Source organism: Guillardia theta (assembly GCF_000315625.1).
Source record: "Guillardia theta CCMP2712 unplaced genomic scaffold GUITHscaffold_235, whole genome shotgun sequence".
NCBI lineage: Eukaryota > Cryptophyceae > Pyrenomonadales > Geminigeraceae > Guillardia > Guillardia theta.
In genome coordinates this window covers 1-27,088 of record NW_005434441.1, presented here as the reverse complement: position 1 = coordinate 27,088, position 27,088 = coordinate 1, and the positions used below count along the sequence as shown (strand labels likewise).

Genomic DNA, 27,088 nt, shown 5'->3' with positions numbered 1-27,088 from the left:
CCTCTCCTCCTTCTCCATCTCTCTCCTCTCCCTTTCTCTCTGGGTTTCCCGATTTCCGAGAGACGAGGATCCACGGCCCCAAGGTAAAGCGTTCTATCAGCATCTACTCAATTTCACCTTTGCTTCATCTTCCTACGACGAGGCACAACCTCTCAAGAGGGAAGGGCAGGCAGAGGATGCGTCATGCCGCTGGGGATTCAAATACAATCTACAAGACAACACATGCAGAGCATCGAGAGGATGGGAGGTGCGAATGATGCCTGCAGGGTTTCCAACATCAACGACGCAAGCAAGCCACCGACATGTAGGAGGGAAGGAGCAGCCTCCATCATGCTGTGCACAACCTCCTCCTCCTCCTCCTCCTCCTCTCTCCCTCTGCTGCTTCTCCCTGCTTATCCGGCGCCAAATCCTCATGCGCCTCTAAAACCCACATTGCGCGTTCACCATTGAAACATGCAGTAAACAACTTAGTAAGCGAGCGTTATCCCCCACCCCACCCCTCAATGACATCAGTCCGAGTGAGCCCTACCCTTTTGACTGGGCGAATCATTACTTGAAAGCACCCCTTTTGACTCCCTCTGAAGAGTACCCCACCCCCAACATAATTCCTCCGATGGTAAACAGGATATGAAAGATCACAACGCTTTGGTACCATAATTAAAGATATTATTTTAAATATATTTAGAGAAAAGATTAAAAACGAAAAGACGTTCTATGGCCAACAGTTTGCCGAGCTCTCCTACTGAAAATCTTTCAAATATTACTATTAATTTTCAATTTTCCATGATTAAATTTCGGGTTGTCCACTGGGTGGGTGGCAAACCATGGGGTGGGGGTACTTTTTGCACTGCCCATTTCACCCACTTCTCCTGCTCCTGCTCCTGCTCCTGCTCCTGCTCCTGCTCCTGCTCCTGCTCCTGCTCCTGCTCCTGCTGCTTTTCCTCCCTGCCCATCCTCTCCTGATCCTCTACCTGCACGCGATTTCGCTCATTCCCGCATGATCTGCGAAATATTCCACACTATCGTCACAGCAGTACGCTCGTTCTGACGACGACAAACTTCTTTCAATCTGTTTTCATGTAATTCTACATCATGGAACGAATCTGTTCTTCGCAGTCAAATTTCTTTCTCTTCTACGTTTCTGCTTGCTGAAAAAGCTTGATGAGCAGAACATTGCTATGCTTGAATATCCTCTGGTTCATATTCATTCTCTCTGTTTCTCAAAGTCTGCTCCAACTACCTTTTCCTGTTCCTTGTTTCAGGTAGTGACCTTCCTGATCTTGCTGCTGCTTCTCTTTCTCCTTCTTCTCATGTTGACTCCGTCTCCTTCTCCTTCTCCTTCTCCTGCTCCTGCTCCTTCTCCTGCTCCTTCTCCTGCTCCTGCTCCTGCTCCTGCTCCTGCTCCTGCTCCTGATCCTGCTCCTGCTCCTGCTCCTGTTCGCCTCCTCTCTCTTCGCTTTCCCATCCCACCAACATATTCGTCAGCAAATAAAACCATATTTACTTATTACTTGTTTTTATATTATAAAACTGTTTTAGTGCTGACAGGCTCCATAAGGAAGTAACCTGAACCTTTCTTCCCCACCCGCTCACAAGTACTCAAAACCACCGGTACTTTGACCTGAAGATCACCCCACCCCCCCTTTGAGATCTTCCGCACATCACCGCCAAGGCCTAAGCGGTTAGTCCAGCTACAGGGAACCGTTACATTTTACTCGTTACAAAACAGTTAAATAACCTTGATCACCGTTACAATACCGTTGCTGGTTCCGAAATTTGTCCTCAACTATGGGCGGAGGAGCCTCTACATTAGCGGAGGAGGCGGGGGAGGAGGCGGATCAGCAAGCACAGAGGAGAGAGAAGAAGAGGGATACGAAGGGGAAGCAGGACCGGGAGAGAGGGGGGAGGATGAGCAAGAGGAAGACCTCAGGAGCTGGAGGAGGAGAGAAGAGAGACGACGAACGAGGCATGATGGACGTCCAGCTGCAGCTGAAGATCGGCCATGCGCCTCGATCAAAGTTGGTGAGTTGACATGCTTGAGGCCTTGGAGGGCTGGAGGAGAGTGCTGAGGCTGAACTGGGGAAGAGAACACACAGATCTGATCTTGTCTGTCGTCAGATGACAGCCGCTGGGCTGGTCGATGCAAACATCGACTTCCTGATCTCCCAACGACGGCAGCTGCGCAAGCAAGAAGCAAGACCCTCCTCCGCCTCCTCCTCCGCCTCCTCCTCCGCCTCCTCCGCCGCCAGGTGACAATGACACGCTGTTGCTCGACGATGTTCGGAGGTGATTCCGCGTTGTATCGCAGGATGCCGCGGAGGAGAGGCGAGCAGGAGAAGCGAAGAGAGCAAAGTAGAGGGGACGGGGGGGATGGAGGGAGTAGGAGCACGAGGAGGTTGGACGAAGGAGTGAACTTGGCGGACTGGACAGACGACGAGGAGGGAGAGGAGGACTACTTTGAACGCGTGAAGAAGAAGCGGGAGGAGGAGCTCAGGTCAAACATGCGGACTTTGGATCGACTGGTCAGGAGCATCTCTCTTGGGGAGGAAGGCACAAGGCGAAGGTATGGCGCCATGCGGCCCGCTCCTCCTGCTCGATGATACGGAGGCAGGGGGAGAGAGGAGGGGAGAGAGGACGGAATCAGAAAGAGGAGGAGGAGGAGGAGGAGGAGGAGGAGCAGATTAAGATGGCGGGAATGCAGGGTGCGATCTCAGAGGGGAGCAAGCGGAGGAAGAAGGGTGGGAAGGAGACAGAGAAGGGAGGAGGGAGGGAGAGTGAATGTAGCATGTGCAGGGGAGAGGGAGGTAGAGGAGGATGTAAAATTATCTTCATGAGAGTTTAACTACAAGTACTGTACAATCACTTCTCCTCTAAGGCCCTGTACCCCTTCCACCTCTTCCTCATCTCCTTCGGAATCACCGACGCCTCCTCTATGTAAGTCTTGATGGCTCGTGTGGGACCGTCGAAGGGCTCCATCTCAAGGCAACGATCCAGCCTGACCTGCGCCTCCTCCCAGTCCGCCAGCGAGCCGTCGATGCCGCCGAGGTAAAGGGAGATCGCCTGCTCGAACTCCTTGCGGAACTCGGAGGTCGTTCGAGGGCGGACAACGGAGAAGAAGCTCTGGTTGGAGCGGATGGAGGAGAAGTCGACGTCGTCGGGGACGGTCCCTCCCTGACTGACCAGCGTCGGCTCATCGAAGGTGTAGAGATCGATGGGCGACTTGCTCCCCTTGACGGTCACGCGGTCGACGCGGCGGCAGAGACGCTGAGCGTCGGTAGAGAGGAGGCCGACGACGTCGCCGGACATGAGGATGGAGACGCCGTACTGCTTGGTGGCTGCCTCGAGGCGAGAGGACATGTTGACGTCCGGACTGAGGGAGGAGTCAGCGATGGTGAGAGACAGGGAGGGAGGGGGAGGAGAGTGAGACGAGTGAAAGAAGAGATTGTGGCTCAGACAAGGGCATTTGCGTTCGTGTTGAGGAAAGGAGGAGGAGGAGGAGGAGGAGGAGGAGGAGGAGAGTGAGACGAGTATGATGATGGGGATGAGGAGGATGAGGAGGAGGAGGAGGAGGAGGGGGGGCAAGAGGGGGGATGGTGTGCATTGAAGGTTGTCACCTGAGGTAAGACACATCCACCTTGTGTTTGGAGCCAATCACACACTCAACAGCCCACCTGGAGTGAAGGTCAGGATCAAGAAAAAGGGTGTCAGAGATCGAAGAAGAGGAAGGTGTGGTTGTTACAGAAGAAATATGGTGGTGGTGGTGGTGGTGGTGTTCATGATGATGATGATGACGGAGATGGTGATGTTGATAGAGAGGAGGAGGAGGAGGAATAAGAGCAGTCTAGAAAGAGAGAGGATGGAGCGGAGGGACTTACCCAAAGTGAAGTCCGAACCCCATCCTGATTGTGAAGCCCGGCATTCGCTCCTGAACGGCAGGCCGGCTGATTTGCGCGTTGAGCTTTGTGTCCCTTGCAATTTCCAGCATGCACTGGATGTATGACTTGAGCGCGGCATCTGCCACATCCTGGATCGTTTCGATCCCCTTCTTGGGCTTCCACACCACCTGAGCAAGGCGTCAGCTACGGCAAGGAGGCCGAGGGGAGGACTGTCCATGCGGAAGGAGAGGAAGGGAAGCAGGGAAGGCGGGGAATGCTGCAGCGCGGCGGGGGAATGTGATGATGCTGATGCTGATGCTGATGAGGTGGAGGAGGTGGTGGATGAGGATGAGGATGAGGATTAGGAGGAGGAGGAGGAGAAGAGGGCAGAGGAGGGAGAGGGTGTCTCACCAAGAAAGCGTCCCCGATGTTCTTGTTTGGATCCCCATGGAACTCAACGACGCTGTCGTGGAGCCTCCGCGCCACCCCGTTGACGAGCTTCACCACGTCGGCTTGCAGCACCTCCGTGAGCGACGTGAAGTTCCTGATGTCGCAGAAGCCGAAGAAGGCGTTGACGATCGAGCCGGGCTTGTTCGTGTCCAGCGCCGAGATGGTCCCGCTCGCAAGCGTCCTTGAGATGACCCTCGCTCCTGCTTCTCCGAACCCGAGCTGGAGCAGGCGTGCGAGGCTGAAGAGGCCGTACTCGATCTTCTTCATCTGGGGCTGGGTGTGCCGATCGCAGGACAAGGGCTGAAGTGGGTCATCCACCATCTTGCGGATCTTGCTCGCGATGTTGTCGAGAGGGCGGATGATCTTCCGGCGGAGCAGCCCAGCAAGGCTCCAGGAGGAGAAGAACAGGACAAAGGTGACGACAAATGCCGTCAGCAGCCGGAAGCCAGCCGAGCTGCGCGCGAGCTCCCGCTGGTCCAGATGCACGCAGCACTTCCCCAGCTTCTCGTCCACCAGGCAGGTCTGCACGCCCTCGGCTGGATACATCCTCAGGCTCTCGATGCGCGTCTTGTCGCCGTAGACCTTCACGCCCGCCAGCTCCAGGTACACCACTTCCAGGTTAGCCCGGCTGTACTCCTGCAGGTAGGAGGAGACGATAGGAGCGAAGGCCCTGTTCTTCACGTTCGCGTTCGCGCCATAGTAGAAGGAGGTCCCCAGCATCCTCAGATCCTGCGTCAATCGCTTCTCCATGGGTGGGACCATGGCGGCCTGCAGGCACAGGAGCAAGACAAGGCAGCCGACAGTCGCGCAGCAGCGCTTGACGATGCTCCTGTCAAGCTCGTGATCGATCTTGGACTCGTCCTGAGTCTCCCACCTGACCCCGAGAACATTGAGAGGGAAGGACGAGTCTGACCTCGTCCTGTCGATGTACAGTCCCAGGAAGGAGGCCATGTGCGAGCCCGCCCGTGCTGTCTGCCAGCTGCGGGCGAGCACCATGATCCTCAAGGGGAAGTAGAGGAGGAAGCCGGAGAGCTCGTGGCCGATCACGTCCGGGAGGAGGGAGATGATGGAAATCGCGTCGAGGATAAAATACATGGAGCCAACAAACTTGTCTTGGCACAGGGACCTCATGATGAAGTCCAAAGCGAACAGGATCCAGCACGACTGCACCATCTGTGTGAGCAATGAGCTCGATCCAGCGTAGAAGAACTGATGGAGGTCAGGAACGAACGTGACGAAGCATGTCGCGCCCCAGCAGGCAAGGATGTACATGGACGAGTTGAGGACGGAAGGGATCTCCTCGCAGACATCGGTCATGTAGAAGTGACGAAGCCTGTTCATGGAGAAGGAGCTCGAGCTCACTGACGCCTCCATCGCCTCCTTATGCGCAGGGCTGATGTCCGACGCTGATGACAGGAAGAGCTGGCCTGACTTCGCCTCCTTGACATTCTGCAGGAGTACTGCAGAGTTCTTCCTTCCCTTGAAGTAGCCCTTGGCCGGTGACTTCGTAGAGAAGCTGGATCTTCGTCGGAACACGGAGACTATGGAAGGAGTGGGAGGGGACTGGCTCTGACAGAGTTTGAAGGATCGCTTCAGGATAGAGGAGCGGAGAGCTCGCTTCTTCTTCGCCTCCTGCGTCACATACCAGATCGCCTTCCTCCATCTTGCCTTGGCCCGCACCGACCACTCGGGGATGGGCTCTGGCGTCCTGACATTCGTCGGCATTTTCATCGCATCGGGATGGACATTTGCAAGGCAGGAGCAGCTGACATTGACCGTCAGGGATGTCTTGCTTTTCCTCCTCTGCCTGTAAGGGGCCTTCTGAAAACCCTTGGCACCGGAACTGTCCACAAGCGTAGACATCGTTCACGAAGTCTAACCCTTCCCTGCGAGAACCGAGTCAGAAACTAGCAGGTCATCGACTAGTCTGCTTCTTCAGATTGAGCTGGAACCAAATCCCTCCGGCTATGGCCTCCCTATTTCCAGTTTCTCCATGGTGTATTTACACACTACTGTTCTTCCGACCCCCCCCCTCCCTTTCCACTACCTCCAACTTTCCCCGCATTTTTATCCTGCTCTCCTTCTCACGATTTCAAAAACTCTACCACTGCTCCACCTATGTCCAATATCCACGTCCTCTTGTCGAAGTACACAAGATTTCTTACCTAGCCTAAAGTTGTTCAGCTCTACCTACGTATCACTAGACTCTCCACCGAGTCGATCCCTTCCTCTCTGTCTGTCAGCTCCCCAATCACCCCCTGCCCCAGCATGACCAGCCCGTCAACCCGCCCGCCCGCCCTCTCCAGCTCCCGCCATGTTCCCTCTCCACTCCCAGGACATGCCGGGCGCTGACAACTGATCCGAAACTTTTTGTGCCTACCCCTGCCCAGAACGTGTCTACCCCTACCCCCTACAAAAGTACCCCACGTACTCTTCGCGGACCTTTTCACCCCTCGCCCCCACCCTTTGCAACATTTTCCAAATTCGCTGTTCGACCAGGGGTACATGACTACATTGACCCCTTCATTTGAATACCCTACCTCCAAATAATCGTACTATTCCATTTATTTTGACCGGTCCATAAGGCCATCTAAAGCTCTATGGGGTGTCCCAGACCAACCCTTTCTTTCTATTACCCCTGATCAGCGTGTTTGCTCCTTTCACTACCCCACCCCCATGTGGTTATCACCCCTCTGAAAGGAACCCCCACCTGCGAATCGGTTGCTTTTGGAATGAAGCATTCCATGCCTACCCTTACACGTTACACCCCTACCCCCCATTTTCCCTTGTTCAACCCCTCACCCCCACCCAGTCTTGGTGACTTCCCTAGGCGGTTCAAACAGGTTTTTGAGCGCGATAGTGACCCTACCCCCCAAAAAGGATACAAACCAATCACCCACCCCTTATTATGAAATAAAATCCTGATAAAATAAGGGTGTACATATTACCCCACCCTAGTGATTGTTTACACACCGAAAGGTCCGGAGATTGGAGTCGGAGGATGGGGTACAGGGGTGATGAAACCAGGAAACTTGAGGGGGTGGGGGTATACAGTCGTAGTAATGCATCCGTAGCCGACAGTACGGGTGGGTATATGCGGATACAGATTATTTCTGAAGGGGTGGGGTGATTTCGAAAGGTATTTTGGGGAAATCACTTTGATGACTGAGCATGTCAGCACTTTCAAAGAGACAGTGAAAACTCACAGCGTTTGGTATTAAAACATTATTTTAAAAATGACTGGATATTGAAATGTAGGTTTATCGGCAATTTAGAACTACATCAGAGCGAAATGCAATTATTTCAGACAGGATAAAACGAATATCTTATCTATTCATGACCCTTGACCTCTTCGAAGAGTCGGACACTTGACCAGGCTTCAAGATTACCCCTTGCAGGCTCAGCTGAGGTGGGGCAGGAGGAAAGGAGGAGGGCAGAAGTCATGCAGACTGTAAGATCATACAGACTGTGATGTCACACTTCATACAGACTGTGATGTCAGACATCATATAGACTGTGATATGAGACAGACTGTGAGACTGAGTGTTGTATACACAACACAGAGATTGTCAACGACACGAGTAAAGTAAGGATGAAGAAGATTGGGAAGCAGGAAATAGAAGTCTCTAAGTTTACTGGGAGGTAAACTACGCACAACCACCACACTCACTGTGCATGCAAGTGGGGGAAATTCAGGAGGCCGTCCGCACGAGATGCGTCCGCCTATATAGGGAATATCCGGCAGAGTATCCGACGAGTATCCGTGGTTCCGGATCCTCATGGATACAACACTGAGTTCATTCAAAACTTGATTACATCTTATTCCAGAGAAATCGTGAGTCGAGAAAAATCCTTCATACACAACGCTATGAGAAACATCAAAAACTCTCTGTCATGACCATCCATCTAGCTGCTGATGAGAACGATTATGGTCTCCAATTAGGCCCAATGAGACCAGGAACCAGAACGCACGAGTGAAAAGCGTGGACACGAAGATGTCTTTGCAAGCTACACTCTTGCAAACTTACTCTCTTACTCATAAACTGACATTTGATGCGAATGTCATTTTGGCAGTCTCACAAAGGAAAAATGTTTGAAATAAACAGAGTTTCATGTTGCATTGCGCCGGGTCACATCGAGGCTATGGAGTTTTTGAAAAAGAGTCGAGTCTGCCACAACTTGCCAAGCGATGCGAATGTTTTTGAAGAATTGATGTGAAGCAAGATAGAGTAGCCTAGTGATCGGCCCGCCGCGGACGGTACCGGACTGCCCACTGCGCCGCCGCGCCCCCGCCGCGGGCGGCGCCCGAAGCGGCCGGGCGGCCCCTGACCGGCCGTCCGAGTTCCGGCGCCGAAGAGTCCGTTCAGTTCGGACACGCGACGGTTGGCCGAGGCGCGGCACTCACGGCAGCCGGCTGAGTGTCACGGTTCTAGTAGGGCTCAGTCCGCCTAGCGGCTACTACTACTACTCAGTTGAACTCGGAAGCCGCACTGCCGCGGCGCCGCGGCCCGGCCGCTCACGTGACTGCCACGGTCAGTTGTGACCGTCCGTCGCGGCCGCGGGCCCGCGGCGCGCGGCGGCCCCGGCCGGGCGGGGCCGAGCGCCCGGCGACAAGCGGGCCGAGCGCTGCCAGCCTGAGCCTCGGAGCCTGGGAGCGATCCGCAGCGGCCAGCAGTAAGGCCACCGTGCGGCGTGACGGTGCGGCGGCCTGGCACGGTGACTGTGGGAGCGTCCGGACCGTCACCGCCGGTGCGGTCACAGGTCGGACTGGCGCCGGGCACCACTGAGTGCCACCGGCCCGGGCCCGGGGCTGCGGCAGTGCAACGGTGCGGCAACAGTGTTGAACGCGTCCGGGCTGAGTCCCCGGGCGGCTGTCCCGGAGTTCAGCGATCGCCGGTCCGTCGGCGAGTCGGACGGTCCGACCGTCTGAGTGACACAGTGACTCTGAGTCTGGCAGAGTCCGTGATCGGCGATCGGAAATCGGAACCGGCGGAGGCTCCAGGGCCCGGCCGGAGGCACTGAATGACAGCACCGGTGGAAAGTTTTAAAATACTCAGGTGCCTGAAAATAGAATGTGTATCTAATTATAGAACTTATAAGTCGGTTTCGAACATCTGAGCCTGAAAATAAAAACCAAAAAGTGTTATTTGACACGAAACGCTGGTAGTTTCTGGGGCAGAGAAAACAAAATGATTTTAATATTACAATGATGCGACCCCCAGCTCCGCAGACCCGGCCTCCAATATATATAATCATTATGATTTATTGATCATTCATAAGCTTCCAAGCAATATTTACCTATAAAATTTCTGATAAAGGATAATGAATATATATAAATCGTTAGAACCTTCGATATTCTCTATACAATATTTTTTAACATACAACTGGGAATCGTTTTTATATTGGTCGCATGCAGAGGAAGAGGGAGAGGAAGGGGCGGAAGAAGGAGAACACCATGGTGAAGGCGAAGGAGGAGGAGGATAGAGATGTGTAACGAGGATAAGGGAGAGAAGGATGTAACAACCACAGTGAAGTACAAGAGTGTAAGAGATCAGAAATGTAAAATGAGAGCTTTTTCATTGCGAGGAGGCAGATTGCTAGGTACCGTGAGAGGGAATGAGGGCTAGACGGTAAAGGTGCTCTTTGCAAGACTTATGATCTGATCCCCTTGATTAAAATTCGATATGGATTGTGATTGTGTAGCTCAGCATTTTTTTTGGATGGCCAAGAGCGAGAGAGAGCGTCTGAGGCAGTAGAAACCATTTTGTTGGATTCTCCTTGTGATAGAAGAGAAAAGGAGGTGGGCAAGATCGGGCAGCAAGAGAACACCAAGAAACAACCTGAGGGTGCATGCAACGTGTGAGGCACGTTGGGGCTGTGATGTTCGTTGCTTCGTGGCCTGTGTTGTCTTCAAGTAACCCATGTTGTCGTTACCTATGTTGTCTTGAAAGCCTGCACCCCATCGTCCCCTTAACCGTTGAACAGATGACGAAACCCAACCAAGACGAAAAACACGATCGCCATGCAGGTATCCGATCCTCTCTCTTCCTCTTGCTCTTCTCCTCTCCTCTTGCTCTTCTCCTCTCCTCTTGCTCTTCTCCTCTCCTCTTGCTCTTCTCGCTTCCCTCACTTCGCCTCTCGCTCCCTCCCTTTCTCGCCTCTCGCCTCTCTCACACTGCGTCCATAGGATACGGTTCTGCTACCCACAACGAACAGATGAAGAAGCACGGAGCAGGTGCGTCCTCCTCCGCTCGCTGTGCATGCTCATGTGAGGTGAGCTGACTGGAGGGTGCGATGGGCAGGAAAGGGAAACTGGGGAGTGGAGGGACAAGATGAAGGGGACGCCCCTCTCGATCCTCGTGATCCCAACTACGACTCCGAGGGAGAGGCAAAGAAGGAGGGGAAGTGAAGGAGCTCGAGGCTAGGGATGACGAGCACGACCAATGAATAAGAAGTTTATTTTAGATTATGAGTCTGCTTGTACATACAAGATTGGTTGCTTTCCTCGTTGCTGCTTGCCTTTCGCATACGTATGGTACACACAAACACTCGAGCTGGACGAAGAAACTGACAAGCTCTGCCGCCTCCACACCCTGAGAGTGTCAAGTAGCCCGTTCACCCCTTCCTCCGTCCCCCATTATCGTTGCTCCCTGCTTCCTTTCTTCATCCTCCTCTTTGCATCCTTTCCTTGTGTTGGTTGTAATTGAGTCCGAGCTCGTCGGTTGTGTGTCTCCTCATGTGAACTCGTCCGCACGGCTCACGATCCTCTTGATCAGGTCGGAGGTGGATATTCCTTCCGTCCTCGGGAACGTCCTCGTGATGCCCATCTCTCGCGGAACCTAGACGAGAATCAAGAGCAGCCAATGCAAAGCAGGGAGGAGGAGAAAGGGAGGAGGAGGGAAGGGGGGAGGAGAAAGGGGAAGATAGGAGTGAGGGTAAGGGAGTTGAGGGACGAGGGGAGAGGGAGGGGCGAGCCGAGTGAAGCGGGTAGGGAGGGGGCAGGAGAGAGGAAGGAAGAAGGAGAACAGCAGGAGGCAGAAGGCAGGAGAAATGCAGGACGGAAAGAGGGCGGAGACAGAATGGAGGGAGGGAAGAGGACCTTGTAGTAGTCGATGCAAGCTCCTTCAGCAATCTTCTTGGCATAGGCCTCGTTGTCGAGGTTGTATTCTGCCCCATGAGCTACAATGTGTATGTTGTGCTCCTCGATAAACTCGCGCGTCAGCCCTGTCTTGCTGTTGGCAGCGGTCAGCTTAACTGACGCAGCCGGCAGAGCTCGCTAGCCCACCTGTAGTCGTGGGGGAGGGGGATAGCCTTGTGGACAGCTTTGCAGGAGTTGACCTCCCTAGGACACGATCGTGAGGAATAAATAGAAGCTGCAGCGAGGGATGGATGGAGGAGATAGAAGGAGAGCGGGGGTTGAAGGAGGAAGAAAATGATGGAAAGAAAGGGAGAAGCAGGAAGGGGAGGGGGATGGGGAGGGGAGGAAGGAAGATGAAACGAGGAGGCAGGAAGCATCTCACTTGCAACGCTCATCAGTCGTCATGATGGGCCTCCTCTTGTACTGCTCGCAATCTTCGTCGGACATCACGCCGACAAGCAGCCGGTTGCCGAAGGTGAGGGCAGCCTGAGGCATGTGAGGTGAGAGGAGCGCGAGGAAGAGGGGGGGGGAGGGACGTGAATGGCAGGAAAAGTTGTGAAGATGGAGAAAAGCAAGATTGGGGCGGAAGGGGAGGAAGGGGAGGAGAGATGGGCAGAGAGCAAGCAACGCAGCGGAAGCGAACGGCGATGAGATGGTGTACTCCACATCTTCAGAAGGCACGAGAGGTACATAGGAGAGAAGGAAGGAGCGATGTGCGATGGTAGCAGGACAAGACACGGGATGGTGAGCTAGTACCTGAAAGAGGTTCTTGTGTCCTTTATGACAGAGGTCGTAGACTCCGTCGCAGTAGACGTTGGTGGTCAGAGTGAGGAGAGGAAGATTCATGTAGAGAGAAAGCTCTGCCAATCTAGTAGCAAGTCAGCACAGGAAGGAGAAGGAGAGGAGGAGGAGGAGGAGGAGAGGAGGAGGGGGAGGATTGGGGAGGGGTGTGTGTGAAGTGAATCGAAGTCAATTGAAGGGAAGGAAACGCAAGGAAGGATAGGATAGAAGGGAGCAGGAAGTGAGGCTAACATGGTAACGTAGTAGAACATGACGAGGCCGAGGCTGATGAAGTAGTTGAAGATCGATGCCATGCACATCAGTATCACCCAAGGGTGGATCCTTCGTCTCGCTCGCTGACAAGCACAGTGAGACACGTAGGGAACGAGAGAGGAAGAGAGAGGAAGCGAGGAGGGGAAGGGAGGGGGAGAGAGAAAGGAGTTGGGAGAGGGGATAGCGAGGGAGGAGGGAGGACATGCAGAGGAGCAGAGGCAAGATAGCTCACCTTGGCAACAACAATGTCGGTAGTCAAGACCGAGAGGAAGAGTCCATCGCAGATCACGGACTTGAGGTCAGTGTAGGAGGAGGAGAAGGAGGAGCCTGAGATCCAGATGAAGACGGCGGGGATGAGCCGGTAGCAGATGCAGATCAGCAAGGAAAAGCGGGATCTCTCCTTCCCCAGCGCAAGAGCCGTCATCACCACGATCCCAGCTATCAGGTAGTAGAACCACTTGACTGTGTCCCGGCCGATAGCGTCGGGGTCCCCCTCGTCCCAGACGCGGGTGTGGACGAAGTAGTTGACAACATAGGGGATGATATAGGAATTCATCACGTGCACATACGTCTTGTAGATCCAGCTCAGCCCGAAGGTCGCGCGTACCCCCAGGATCGCCATGAGCAGCGCGAGAGCCTCCCCGGGGCCCGAGAAGATGCCATGGATCAGCTCGCCAGAGGGTTGCATCCATGCTCGCATCTGCTCGATCATGAAGAACATCTGTGTTGTTTGCACGATGTACCATGCTGTCGCTCCCTCAGTGATGCCGAGCACACTGAGGAGGGTAAGGGTGAGGAAGACACAGCCGATGTTGTCGCAGGACTTTCGGAAGAGGTCTCCGACTGGAGACACGTTCCTCACTCTCCGCGCGTGGATCCCGTCGATGGAGTTGAGGGTCATATAGGCGAAGATCAGCATCATGGCGGTGAAGCTCACGATCTGTGGGTTCTGGTCCATGTGGAAGTAGACGAGGTAGTACGCCTGAGAGTGATCTGTGAGTATTGCGGGGGAGGAGAGGAGGAGGTGGGGTAGGGGGGGAGCAAGGTATCGAGCGGGAAGGGAATGAGTGGGTGTGGGGGACAGAGTGGGTTAATCAGCGATTCAAAAGGTAGGTAGGTAGGTAGAAATGAGGGAGTGGAGCGAGGGAGGGAATGGAGGGAGGGAGGAGAGGGAGGGGAGGAAGGTACAAGAATGGAGGGAGGGAGGAGGGAGGGAGGAGGGAGGGAGGAGAAGATCAGGGGTGAGACTTGAACCTGCAGGGTGCACGTAAACCCGGCAAGGGTGAGAATATTCGGAGCGACAGTTCTTGGAACCAAGGAAGCAACCCAGTCCCAGAAAGGACTCAAGACACTGTTGGAGCAAGGTGTCACAAGGTGAGCCAGATCAAGTGCATACAATGACAGGAGGAGAGAAGAAGGAAGCAGAGGAACAAGAGCGGAGGGCGACGAGGAGAGTGAGTGAGTGAGTGAGTGAGTGAGTTGGGGGTGGGGGAGGGGGGGAGGAAAGGTGAAGGAGGGCATGAACAGGAGTAGTCAGACAGGACGAAGAGTGGAGGTCAGCGATAGTTGTCAACAAGGGGGAGGGAAAGGATCCAAGCATCACATTGTCGTGATGGTCTTGTTTCGTCTCTTGTTGCAGTCAGGCCCTGGTTACAATCAGAAACAACAAGACGGGAGAAAGACAGCAGCTGCAAGCTACCTCTCCAGGCGGCGATGTTCACCTGAGATAGATCGCGTCATTGTCACATCAGCATCCTCCTCTTCTTATCCTCCGAGAGGCCTCACCTTGTCCGAGTAGGAGAGGAACCATTCCGGACCCGCCGATTCGTCTTTCATGTTGCAAAAGTTTCACGGGACCTTCTACCGGCTCTCACGCAATCCCAGTCCTGGGAAAGTTCGAAAGGTCACCGAACTGCTCCACCCCAAAAAGTGAGTTTGCAGTGTCTTGTGATACATGGATCGATACAACTCAAACACAGAATCTTATCTACATCGACATGTCGTAGATCATCGTTGGAACTTCATCGACATCTTGTACCTCTGCTTGGTATAGCTCTTCCAGCTTCACAGAGATCAACGGTCCTCCAGCTCAAAAGGCTTAAACTGCGGCGAAACGTCAACAACAAGGCCAAGATTTCGACAGAAACTTGAATTCATTGCATGCCATGTCATTATTGTTCTGGTTTCTTCGCTCAGTCTGAACCTTGGAGCCAATGCCGAGCAAGAAATGTCGATCTTTTTTGAGGTATGCATTCTCCGATCCTTCTCCTATCTCGCTGCCTTTCGTCCATGCTACTATTCTTCTTATGATTTCACCCATCTCTGGCTCTTCTACTGATTTTTCATCTCCTTCCGTGATCACAATGGCTCTGACCCTCTCGGCACAAGGGGTCTGCAAAAAAACAGATAGCTCCTGCTGCGCACTGCTCTACCTTACCCTCATCCATTCCGTACTCATCCCTGCTCTGCTACTCCTCTGACTTGCCTGCCTTGGTCCTTCCCTCCTTTCTCCTCCCATCCTCTCCCTCCCCGCGCTCCTCCATCGTCCCTCTTTCATTGTTTCCTGCTTGCGTAAAGCATTTCCTGCACATGAAGTTCCAACCCCCACTACCCCTCTGACCCTACCCCCCGGATCTGGGGAATCATAGCGACCCACCCTCATTTGTACCCTCCCCCCAAACCCCACTACTGTACCCCCACACCATCCCCAACCCTGATTCCAGCTTCAGGACTTACCCTACCCTACTCGAAAATCGATCATTGGATGTACCCCCTTCCACTCAAAAACAGAAGTACCCCTACCTTTTAGCTGTTTCAGAAAAGGAGTTATGTCAGAACCCCTACTATGTACTGTCAGTACCCTTCATTTTGCCTGTGATTTCTCCTCACATTTGCTGTCCTGGTCTCCACCCTTTTGGTACCGGTGTATTTCAAACCCCTACCCCTTCTTTAAATGCACCCCACCTCTTTCATAAACTACCCCAGCCGGGGACTATAGCAGATCCATCAGGATCATTGAGGGGTAGGGGTACAAATATTACGACAAGTACGGGTGAAATTGGACTCATTGGGACGGGTGATATTCAATTTCATGTATTTTTCAGGGGTACTCTAACTCCAACTATCGAAACTGATGATACGCGTGCAACGATAGGAGCAACAGGGGTGGAAAGTGGTAGGAAGGAGGGGTACAAATACCACCGACCTCAAAAATACAATTCAATCCTGAAAAAAGAGGGGTAGGGGTCCGAATGGGTTTCGAAAAGAGAGGTTTTCGTATTTTACTGTATTTATGTAACGAAGTGAAAGAAGTGTAACCGTCAAAGATTCATCGGACTACGGTCATCAGTCCCGACCGACCGCCTGGCGGACTCCCGGACTAGTCAGTACCCCAGCCCGGCCGGCCAGACCCGGGGCGGTCACCGCCGAGGGCCGAGTGACCCCGGCAGGGCGTCAGCCGCCGCAGTGAGAGTCGGACGGTCACGGACCGGCGCCGCCGCCGCGGCGGCAACTTGGGCCGGGCGCGGCCCCCGGTGCGCCCGGGCCGGCGACGGTCGGACCTTCCGAAGTTCAACGGCCGGCCCCGGCGGCACACTGCCAGGCCCGTGACACTGAGTGACTGTACCGGCGTCACCGTACGGTGCCGTAGCCTAGTGCTGGCCCTTCTTTACTCAAAGTTAACTGATAGTAAGTTGAAAACAGGCTAGCAGTGAGTACGGCTCACGCGGCCGCCCCGGCCTCCGACGGACGGTGCCCCCGCAGTGCCACCGTGGTGAGCCGCTGCCGCTGAGCTCCGAGCGGGCTGAGCCCGCCGGGCTCAGAGCGGCCGCCCGGCCCGGGCGCACTGAGTGCCGGCGGCCGCCGGCGGCCGCCGCAGTGTCCGATCCGCGCCCCACTGGACTCTGGCCGGGACCCGGTGGCGCTATCCGATGATCATAGTATGAAGCCGCTGAGCGGCGCAGACTCCGAGGCTCGGGAGTCGAGAGTCCCGGCGGGGCCGGGTCCCGGCTCCGACTCGATTGCGCCCCGGGCCGCATTCCATTGGGTTCTCGACTGGATTTGTTTGTACCAGGCTAGCCTGTTTGTACCGAGGTATAATTGAGTTTTACCGGGTTCAAGGATTTTTGTATCAGGATCCCCTTTTCCCCTCCGTACTAAGTTTGTACTGTCAATCATCAGCATTTCCCGTGGGCCGGCAGAGCTCCCTCGACTATCACCTCTACACCACCCGTATGTTTCAGAAGAGATGAAGTCAGGGTAGGTAGTCTGAATTCAGGAGTGGGCGAGAATCATAAAAGTCTTGGGCATTCTGGTAGTGGAATTGACGCTGAAAAGCAATCTCTTCGATTGCCGTTAGGATTCGAACGCGTGGTCAAACAGCACCCACCTGAGCTAGAGTCTTATACTCGAGGGGGTGGCCGCGATGTGGGTTTGAATCGCCACGCCTTTGACCCCATTATTTCCACTCCAAACCTCCTTTTCGCGTAGGGTGGGTCACACTCTCGAGCGTTGCGAGTTTTACGGTTCGAATTTGACCAAGGTTCACCCTCTACCCCCCAGTCTCTGAATTTCAAATGGGAAAATGATGGGTAGGGGGTCCCCCCATTTGTCTCCACTCCAGCCCCCCCCTCCCTCGACGAACAAGAGATGGTGAGATTGTCCCATTGACGCGCGTAAGGACGATAATGAACAATGTGAGACTTCGAATCTAACCATGCATTAGTATGCAGGAAACGAAGATACGGTTACTTGTCTATTTGTGATGACTTGGTCTCTTCTGTGAAATTCAAGAAGTAGCAAGAGATTTGAACTCAACATCTCTTCCTCAACATAAAGCCAATGCAACATCTCTATCATTACCACGCTGCCTCAAATTGCACTAAGACCACTTAGATCACTTAGCTTAGGCCGAAGATGATGTCAAAGCTGAGCCAAAAATTCAAATTCTTGCACAATGACGATTCATTCAAAATGTTCAAGTGTAATTTCAGAATGGACAGAAGATGGCATAGCAACAGCCGATCTCAGCATGTATTTTGAAACTGTGATGGTAAGCAAAAACATCATACGAAACAGTGTCTACCTTGTGTTTCTCTCTGTCTCATGGTCTACGGTATCCTTCGTGGCACAAACCTACATGGCCAGTGAGTTGCATCGGGAACACTGTAGATGTGCTGATTGGACAATGGCAGGTACATGATATGGTTGGCGATATTCAGAGTTTTAAGAAGATAATCGTTTGTATCAGATGCTTGCTTCAGACGTGTCGATATGAGATTCCTTTCTACGCTGATAATCACGGCAGTGAATCGTATCATCGTGTTACTGCGGCATTGCCGATGATGTTGATGAAGCATCTTTCATGACAACCCGTGCAAATGCTTATTCTCTCTGCAAATCCTTTCTCGCAATTGCTCCAACCATGCAATTTCAGGAAAGTGTCTTGCACACTCCGAGATAGTATTGCATGTTTGACATCTAGGCTGTGATACCAGGGATCAAGCGATATATAGAGTAGGCAAAGGCTGTATCAGTCATGCAAACTTGAATCTGCGTAATAACAGTTTCTGAAGATTGTTTATTTGCCAACAAATAAAAGATGCTTCACCATGATGGTGATTACTGTGGTCCCTTGTATACAACAGCTCTGAAGCAGCACTGTCCTGGTAGTAGCGGCTCACAGAACACAAAGCACGCAATGGACAGGAGGAACTTCGGGAGGATGTCACAGTAGACCGTATAACACTCTGAGATACACTTTTCAAAAGAAGGAGATGCAAACAAATAGAATGATGTTGCATGCAAATCGAAACAGAGGTGTCAGGATCCTAAATGAATCATGTTGGCAACAAGGTTTGAATTTTCACCAAAGACAATTGAAACTCTACTGATCACAATAGGGATGACAATGAGGATGTGTAAACAATCACATCTGCTAAGCGTTGCTATTTGTTGCCAAGCGGAAACGCACCTGTGAACAACCTGGCATAGATCATCGTGATCTTCATGATAGCGGATTCAACAACCAGGAGTTAAAAGAACCCGTAAGCACAGGGTGCTATTTGTCCATCGAACTTCAATCGAACTCTGAAGTTGAGATAGGAAGGAACTTTGAATCTTCAAGAACAGGGGTTTATGTAAACTGGAAGGTGGCACATCTTGAAAGTCAATGTTTTCATTGGAGGACATATTATCTCCATTTCTTCTAGTCTCGATGCCTCTCAACGCAGCTGATTGTGGGCTTATGCGTGTTGCAACCCCAGGAAACAATCATCGTTGGCGCGACATGCGTGCCCGACCCATTGCGTCTGATTATAACATGTAACCAATCTGATTTCACACATCCAAAAAATTTGCTAACACTTTGAAATTTGAAGGGAAGGTTTGTTTGTTTGTCCGTGCTGTTCGTTTGTTTGTTTGTCCATACTGTTCGTTTGTTTGTTTGTCCGTACTGTTCGTTTGTTCGTTTGTCCGTACTGTTCGTTTGTTCGTTTGTCCGTACTGTTTGTTTGTTCGTTTGTCCGTGCTGTTTGTTTGTTCGTTCGTCCGTACTGTTTGTTTGTTCGTTTGTCCGTACTGTTGGTTTGTTTGTTTGTCTGTACATGACAACATGGCGGTCATGGAGATCTACTGGTACACTCATTGTGTAAGTAAGTGCGCTGGTCTGACTGTATGGTCTGAGCACTGCAGCTTGCGCATGCACATCAAGAGCATGGACGCTGAGTGGAAGCACAACTATGGGTAAACGGGTCAGTACAGAGATAAGATCAGAAATGTCATCGAAGAATGCAAGCTCGACGCTGAAGTAAAATTGTTGTTGTTGGTATTGTTGTTGTTGTTGTTGTTGGTATTGTTGTTGTTGTTGTATCATGAGGATGAGGATGAGGATGAGGATGAGGATGAGGATGGGGATGAGGATGAGGATGAGGATGAGGATGAGGATGAGGGTGAGGATGAGGATGAGGGTGATATGGTGGCGGGAAGCCTGGGGATGCTACCATTCGAACGGCATCTCAGCTATGCCCTGACCTTATCAAGCTCCCTGAGAGCGAAAGCGGGAGGCAAGGGCTGGCTGGTGGTGGAGGAGAAACATGCGATCTGGGACTTCCTCAACCGCTGCTGCCTCGATATCGATGCCCGCACGAGGATGACTGCACAGGAGGCTCTGAGGCATCCCTTCCTCGCTAGTGGTCTTGAGTAAACCGTCTCTACCCGAAGCTTTCTCCTTCCTCGCCTCTCCTCCAAGCCCTCCTCCCTTCCTCGCTAGTGGTCTTGAGTAAACCGTCTCTCCTCTGGCATCTCCCAGTCTCTCGCGATCAGCATATCAATACTTCCCAGGCTTCGCTTTTCCTTCCAACCCCTCCTATCCCCTCTCCTTCCCCCCTCCCCTCTCCCCTCATCTCTCCTCCCCCAGCCTCTCAAACTCCAATGACATGTTACAATCGCCATGCCACTGGCTGTTGAGAGCATTTCACAAGACTCAAACTGTTGTGGAATGCGTTGGGAGAAGCCTAAAAAAATGCAATCATGGCAAAGCACCAGCAAGTCTCTTGAAATATGTTTCATATACAACCGACGAAGCATTCTGGTTCAGGAAGCTAGGCCGTCATCGCAATAAGGAGAATAGCATTTCCTTTATGTCTTCGAAGGTTGCCTCTCTGATCGATTCCTTTCATGTTTCCCTTCTGAAAGTGTGAAAACAGCTGATCAGGGCTTTGGCACATCAGAATTGAGGTGTTTCAGTGCAAGTATGACAAGGAAAGTCACACAATTATTGGATAGCGTGAGCATGCAAATTTGAATGCATACCTTACACTATTACAAGTCAATGCACAGTTACAACTATGCTCACAATGCTTCAAAGCATATTTGCATTTACACGCAACTCAACGAACTGAGATTCAAATATTTCCTTTCCACAAAATTCTTATTGCAACATGATATGCATCCGATGATCATCCTCAAAACACTCTGCTTAAAGGAAATGCAGTCGTTTTCCCACATGATACATTCAAATCTGGTCAAATTTGGCATCAAAAGATGTTCTTGTCATCACATTGATGTATGCATCTCACAACATGGTGCCCACAGGGCGCGATCTGCTTGAACGTGAGTCTCCCAAACTGACACCGTGTACAACATTGGTACATTCTGTACAACGTTTAAAAATTCCAGAAATGGCACGGTGCTGGCAGGATCCCACAATTTGAAATGGCGTGGTTTGACAGAAGTAAAACATTTCAAGGAAAATTTTCGCTTTGAAATCCAAAACCTATTCATTCAGAAAAATCCAGGTAGAAAAAGACCCCGCCGAGACGGAATAAAATCCAGTTGAGAACCCAATGGATTGTTGTGGCACTCCCGGTCCCGGCACCGTGACTGGCCCGGCCCCCGGGCCGCCGGGGGTCCCGGGAGCCGCATGATTCCGGCCGGGCGACTACCATGCCACCGACACTCAGCGCAAAGAAACAAGCCTTTTCATCTTCAAACCGTCACGGTCGCAGTGAACTTGGCCCTCGAAGTTCTGAACGATAAAGTCACTTCCGAGGCTGCAACCGTGTGCACGGTGCGTTACAATTTATCAGCCTGGGAGCAGGAACCGTTGAACTTACTACTAGTTACTGTTAGTGACTAGCCTGCAAACTAGGTGACCGTCACTTGGCAATTAGCTGGATTGGCTCGTTGGCCTGAAAGTGCAAACTAGCTACCCACAGCTCATGATCAGTTAAGATCACGACTTCATCACCCTCTTCGTCGATGTACAGCAGTCGCTCCAGCCTCCTTGTTCCCCTCATCCTGCTGTCATTCAACTTGTGCAGAAGCTCCTTTCCCACGAAGAAATCGAGACATCCTTCCAAACTGCGAGAGAAAATCTGGATTGTTCGTATATCTTCCAAGCCATCCGTCAAGCATCTAACATGAAAGGAGTGCTGCTGAGCACGAGATGACGAGATCTGTGAAGGAGCATGACTCTGAAACGATGAGATCTGAGAAGAAGGAGCATGACTCTGAAACGACGAGATCTGTGAAGAAGGAGTATGGCTCTGAAACGATGAGATCTGAGAAGAAGGAGTATGGCTCTGAAACGATGAGATCTGAGAAGAAGGAGCATGACTCTGAAACGATGAGATCTGAGAAGAAGGACTATGGCTCTGAAACGATGAGATCTGAGAAGAAGGAGCATGACTCTGAAACGATGAGATCTGAGAAGAAGGGGCATGACTCTGAAACGATGAGATCTGAGAAGAAGGGGCATGACTCTGAAACGATGAGATCTGTGAAGAAGGACTATGGCTCTGAAACGATGAGATCTGAGAAGAAAGAGCATGACTCTGAAACGATGAGATCTGAGAAGAAGGGGCATGACTCTGAAACGATGAGATCTGAGAAGAAGGGGCATGACTCTGAAACGATGAGATCTGAGAAGAGGGAGCATGACTCTGAAACGATGAGATCTGTGAAGAAGATTGATCGTCATGACTTCGTGGCACCGGATTATTTCCAATGTTTGGTTCAACACTTTCATGCCATGCAGGTGCGCTGCCCTCCCAACCCGCTCCATCTGCACCTGCGTTTGCTGCTGCTGCTGCTGCTGCTTCTGCTTCCCCACTTTTTCCACCTCCCAAGACATCATAATACGAAGGCCTCCCAGAGACGCAGGAGGACGCACTATCGTAGACGCTGTCATGAAAAAAATCGTTGATCGTGTTGGGGCTAGAGTGATGTTGGGGAAACTGGGCCGGGGGGAAGCCTTGTGAGGCCAGAACATGAGAGAAAGTCTCATGCTGGCCACGCGGCGAGCTTTCAGAGTAGCTGCTGGCAGGGTGAGCAGGACCTAACTCGTAAGGAGGATTCTGTTGATGGTTGAAGGTACGGTGGTGGTCGGTGTGCTCCATGACGCTCATAGAACGCACGGTTTTACCTGAGGCAATGATCAGCAGAGCCAATGAAATTTATGGCAGACAGAGATTTTGGGGAGTGGATCCTTCTTTTACCAGTGGATGGAATAGGGTAGGATTTGATAATGAGTAGGATGGAAGGATACGATAGGTGGTTTGGATAGGAACGGGGCTGGAGGCAGGGAGGGGGGGAAGGGGGTAAGAGCACTGCATGCAAAGACAATGCGAGAAAGGACATCAGAATCGTTTGTGGCAAGACGCTGTCAGTATAAGGACAACTGATAAAGGTGAAACAAGGATGTGTGCTCAAAAGAACGTATGCAAGGAGAAGAATAGGAGAAGAATAGGAGAAGAATAGAAGAAGAATGCTTCCAAGCAAGAAGCAATGCTCGAGATCATTTCTCTGCTCACAAGAGCGAAAGGGAATGCGTATAGGAAGCAAGAACATCATCTCAAGGATCAGAGCAGCGCTAGTGGAATGGCGAGGGAGTGCTGCGAGGGAGTGTATGGCTATGGGAGGGAAGGCAAAAAAGAACTAAATTTCCATTAGCAAGAATTTCAAATCCAAGAATAGATTTTCAATGATACTCAAAACTTTCTTTATTATTGTAACAATCGACCTCACAACTCTCTGTAAGTTGTGCGCGGTCTTTAATAGTATTTTATACTTGCTCCTGGTAGTATGGTCAAGGGTGTCTTCGTACTAATTTTAGCTTAAATTCAGCTTAAAATTAGTACGAAGACACCCCTGACATCACTACTAAAGTGGGAGCACTACCCTGACGAGATCTTCTAGTAACTTTAGAGTTAAACTTGAGAAATGGGTTAAGATCTAAGTTAAATCTATAGGTGATCCTAGTTAGATTCCAGTTGTCAATTTGTACCACAACACACTCTTTGTTTCCAACTGTCAACTGTTTGTTCCACCGATACGTTCAAGTTCAACTGCGGGACATGCAGTGTGGACAGAATGAAGATCGGATGCGTGTGCAGGTCATTCTGCACTTGTATGAGATTCCAGCATCACATACATTGCATGATTCTCTCATGTAGTATGCCCGATGCTGTCTGTCATGTAGAACATCAACAACATGAAACGGTAAATTACGAAGGCTTTTACTACTGCATGAACTTCCTCACTTCAAGCGAATGCCCGCGATGTTTGGGTCTTCCATTCAGGATTTGCAGCTCCAATACACGTTTTTCAGAGTATATAGCTTGACGCACTGATTCTCAGAAAGCAGCGACGTTTGCCTGTTGGAATTTCCGTTTTACCTCTGTTTGTTTTCTAGTCTTTGTATGTTACTGTGAAAAGGTGATGTATGTAACCATGTGTTCAAGTAAACGACGTGTTTCAGATGATCCAAGCCATTGTTTTCATTGAGCACACAACAGGGAAGCATTCATCATCAAAATATTGCTGTTTCAGTGATGTTCACCGAGTGAGCAACACGACCCAACGACGAAGAGTCACAGAGTATCCTCACGGCGCGGCATGCATGCTGGCACGAGTCTATTCTGGCAGGGTTAGAGTTGACGGCATGTTGTCAGTCAGGTGGAGTTGACAGGGTGCACGACAAGGAGGTCGGACGAGCATGCTCACGCAATCTGATCGTGGTGTGGGTGTGGAACGCCCTGTCTGGGGGCGGGCCGTCGGCTTTTACCGAGATGACGAACCGTTGCGATTTAACTATACAATTGCTAATAGTGACTTATGACAGTAATAAACTCTACTTTACTTCCAGCATGTGTAGTAATCTCGTTTTGTGGCTCTTGAGATCCAAACGACGCGCTGCGACGGGGATCGGGTCGGACGGAGCGGGAACAAGGGGGAAGGGAGCCATGGGTTGGTGGAGCTCGAGGACGGTTCAAAGATCTTGTTTCATTCGAGGGGTGAATGTGAAGGAGATCGCTAGGGGGATTCTAAATTGATGAGGAAGATTTGACATGAGTAAACTTAAAGAATAAACTTCGAAATCTTCGAACACTCGTGTATTTGTTGCATTCTCCTGCCAGACGTACACTTTGACGCTCTCGAGATTTCTGCTGGATGTATGCTAATTTCGAAAGTGAAAATCATCGATTATGACATTGCTAGCCATGTTTTTCAGCAATTTACGATAATTTACTAATGCACAATTGATTATACCAACACACCAACACAGGTTGAAAAATGTAAGAAAGTGATCAGAAAGGGTATTTCAGGATCAACGAAGGCTAGAATTTCAGAACGAGCACGAAGAAACTTTCCATATTAAGATCTAGAAGAATCTAGAATCCGAGTTCAATCTCAGGGGTCTGAGGATTATCTGGCAATGAGACGCACGGCCTTGTCTTTCTCCTTGAAGTGCATGATGGCAACCCAAAGCTCATGGTCGGATTTGATCGAGATCTCATCGCGCTCTTCGTCTATGTAGAAGAGATGACTGTAAGACAGGCCCGTCGTTGCAGCCTTTGCACAATCATTCAGCCTGCTCAATATCCTCTCGCACATCACGTAGCCATCATTCTCCTCAGGCTCCCACGGCATTCGGATCCTGCGCATGCAGTACTCTCCGCCCTCCTTGCAAGAGATCTTGTACTCGACAGGCTTGCGCTTCTTGGATGATCCAGCTGCTGCTGAGTCGTCTGCTCGTCGCTTCCTCCCCAGGCTCGATTCCTCCTGCCCCATGTCTGGGGATTCGGCTGTGTTGCCGGCTCCCAGGACATCGAAGTAGGTTGGGCGAGACTGGCAGCTGGACGGAGCAGAGGACACAGACTCTCTGAAGCTTTCAGGAGCGAGCGACATGTCCTCCAAGTTGCTGCTGATGGATGGGGGATCGATCACCGACGAAACAAACGAGAGAGGCTGGTGCAGGTTGGCAGGCGCGAGCTCTTGATCTTCTTCATAGTGCTCCACGACACATTCCGGAGAATCGACGTCCTGCAGGGACCCTTCGGCTTCATTCATGTCGCAGGCAGGTTCAAACGTGTTCGAATTAAAGCCAAGTCCAAACACGAAAGGTGAGGCCAGGAGTTCGCTGTTGGCAGGAATAGGGATATCTTCGGCTGGTTCAAATGCTGGTGGTTTGCCTTGCCACAACTGTTCAAACCTTGGATGCGGGGACAGGTTGAATTTAGATGATGTCATATATATCGAAGAGAATCAATGATGCCCTGAGTCCTGATGGCTCAGGCTATGAGCACAGAAGCAAGAGGATCTATCCTCGTGAAAGAGAGCAGGATCGGCAACGTCTGCTCAATGGAGGTTGGGAGAAGGAGCGAGTAGGTGGAAGGAGAGCCGATAGGGAGAGGAAGGGCGAGGAGCAAGAAGCCTGAAGGAGCCAGGTGGAGATGGGGGGAGGGGGGGGCGGGTAGATCAGGACTGTGCTGCGTGGAGGCTGGGGGGAGGGGCAAGTGGTTGGTCTCAAGAGATTGGCGCGATGGGAGTCAAGGAGTCGACGGAGGGGGAGGTTGCTTATCCAAAACTCAGTCACGCCTTCATCTTCTGAACATGAAATGAAAAAGCATCTTTTCGACAAATATCCAGATTTAGAACTTTGAAAAATATATTTTTCGTGCAGAGGATCTCCGCTCAACCCACCCCCTGCTGATCTTATATCCAGTACCCTACCCCACATCTAGATTCAGTTGGTCAATCATGAAAAAGTACCCTACCCCCAATGTCACCCACCCCCTATTTACCCATGATTCAAAAGTTGAAAATGTCCTGGCGGTTGATGTGATAGCGATCAAATCGGGCCGCCCAGCAACGTCACGGTCCAACGGAAGCATCAACTGACGGATCCCCGGGCCGGGCCCAGCTGTCCGACAGTCTCGCCCGCGGCAGTGATCGGATCATGATCGGATCATGCGGCCTCTCAGCTGGGCGGGCTCCGAGTACTAGCTAGGCCGTCTGATTGTACGGTCCTCGTACTGATTTTTAACTTAACTTTGAGTAAAGACAACTCGGAACTAGCCTGAGCTAGGTCCGGTCCGGTCTGGCAGGGCCGTCTGCAGTGACGGTGACAATGCAGTGCAACCGTAACTGAAAGGGGGGCGCCTCGGCGAGTCAGCAGTGACCACTGCGGTGACCACCACTGCCAGTACGGTCTGATGGTGGCACGGCGGTGCTGAGGGCCGGGGCGGCCCGGGCGATCGGCTGCGGCCGGGCAGTGCTGCTGCCAGGCGGCGGCTCCCGGAGTCCGAGCCTCCGGCCGGGCGCGCCGGGCCTCAGTCGCGGCCCGCCGGCGGGGCCGGCGGCGGCCCAGCCTGGGGCGCGGCCGGCCCGGCTCTCTCATCAGAGCCGTCAGGCCACACTGCCGAGGCCGCGCAGTACGGTCCCCGGCGGCGGCGACAGACCACTGAGACCGGGTCCGAGCCCGATCGGACTCGAAGCCGCTGAGCCCGTCGAAGGAGTGGGATCTCGAGATTGTTCTGACGTTTCAGATTGAGAGGTCAGGACCATCCCAAGAAGTCATTGTAAAACACACCGTTTCGAGTTTACTCGATTCCACATCGTCCGTTTGGATAGACTCTGACTGCCTCTATAGATGGAGGAATGTCTCCATAAATGGAGGTGATGAAGCGGGGATGAGGGTATGCGGATGGACCTCCAGAAAAAGAACTTTTCTGATGAGGAGTCGGGGAGGGAGAGGGAGAGGGAGAGGGAGAGGGAGAGGGAGAGGGAGAGG

At 52.0% G+C, this 27,088-nt stretch overlaps 4 protein-coding genes across 4 annotated transcripts; 1 reads left to right on the top strand and 3 right to left on the bottom strand.

Annotated features, from left to right (window-relative positions):
* Positions 1–2,859: 2,859 nt before the first annotated feature.
* On the bottom strand, positions 2,860–4,592 carry GUITHDRAFT_82410 (hypothetical protein; the record flags this gene model as incomplete). The annotated part of the gene is made up of 4 exons (XM_005819242.1): positions 2,860–3,370; positions 3,615–3,671; positions 3,876–4,063; positions 4,287–4,592. The coding sequence occupies 4 exons, from the start codon at positions 4,590–4,592 to the stop codon at positions 2,860–2,862; spliced, it is 1,062 nt and encodes a 353-aa protein (XP_005819299.1).
* A 6,467-nt stretch (positions 4,593–11,059) lies between these two features.
* Positions 11,060–14,352, bottom strand: GUITHDRAFT_121513 (hypothetical protein; the record flags this gene model as incomplete). Its single annotated transcript, XM_005819241.1, has 11 exons — positions 11,060–11,164; positions 11,425–11,557; positions 11,611–11,667; positions 11,846–11,949; positions 12,220–12,331; positions 12,496–12,599; positions 12,749–13,498; positions 13,771–13,867; positions 14,120–14,162; positions 14,216–14,237; positions 14,302–14,352. 11 exons carry the CDS (start codon positions 14,350–14,352, stop codon positions 11,060–11,062), a joined length of 1,578 nt encoding a protein of 525 aa, XP_005819298.1.
* Positions 14,353–17,516: 3,164 nt separating this feature from the next.
* On the top strand, positions 17,517–18,009 carry GUITHDRAFT_156365 (hypothetical protein; the record flags this gene model as incomplete). Its single annotated transcript, XM_005819240.1, has 2 exons — positions 17,517–17,660; positions 17,709–18,009. A coding segment is annotated over one exon (174 nt), but the record flags the coding sequence as incomplete, so codon positions are not given.
* Positions 18,010–24,720: 6,711 nt separating this feature from the next.
* Positions 24,721–25,365, bottom strand: GUITHDRAFT_121511 (hypothetical protein; the record flags this gene model as incomplete). Its single annotated transcript, XM_005819239.1, has 1 exon — positions 24,721–25,365. The coding sequence occupies one exon, from the start codon at positions 25,363–25,365 to the stop codon at positions 24,721–24,723; it is 645 nt and encodes a 214-aa protein (XP_005819296.1).
* Positions 25,366–27,088: the final 1,723 nt, after the last annotated feature.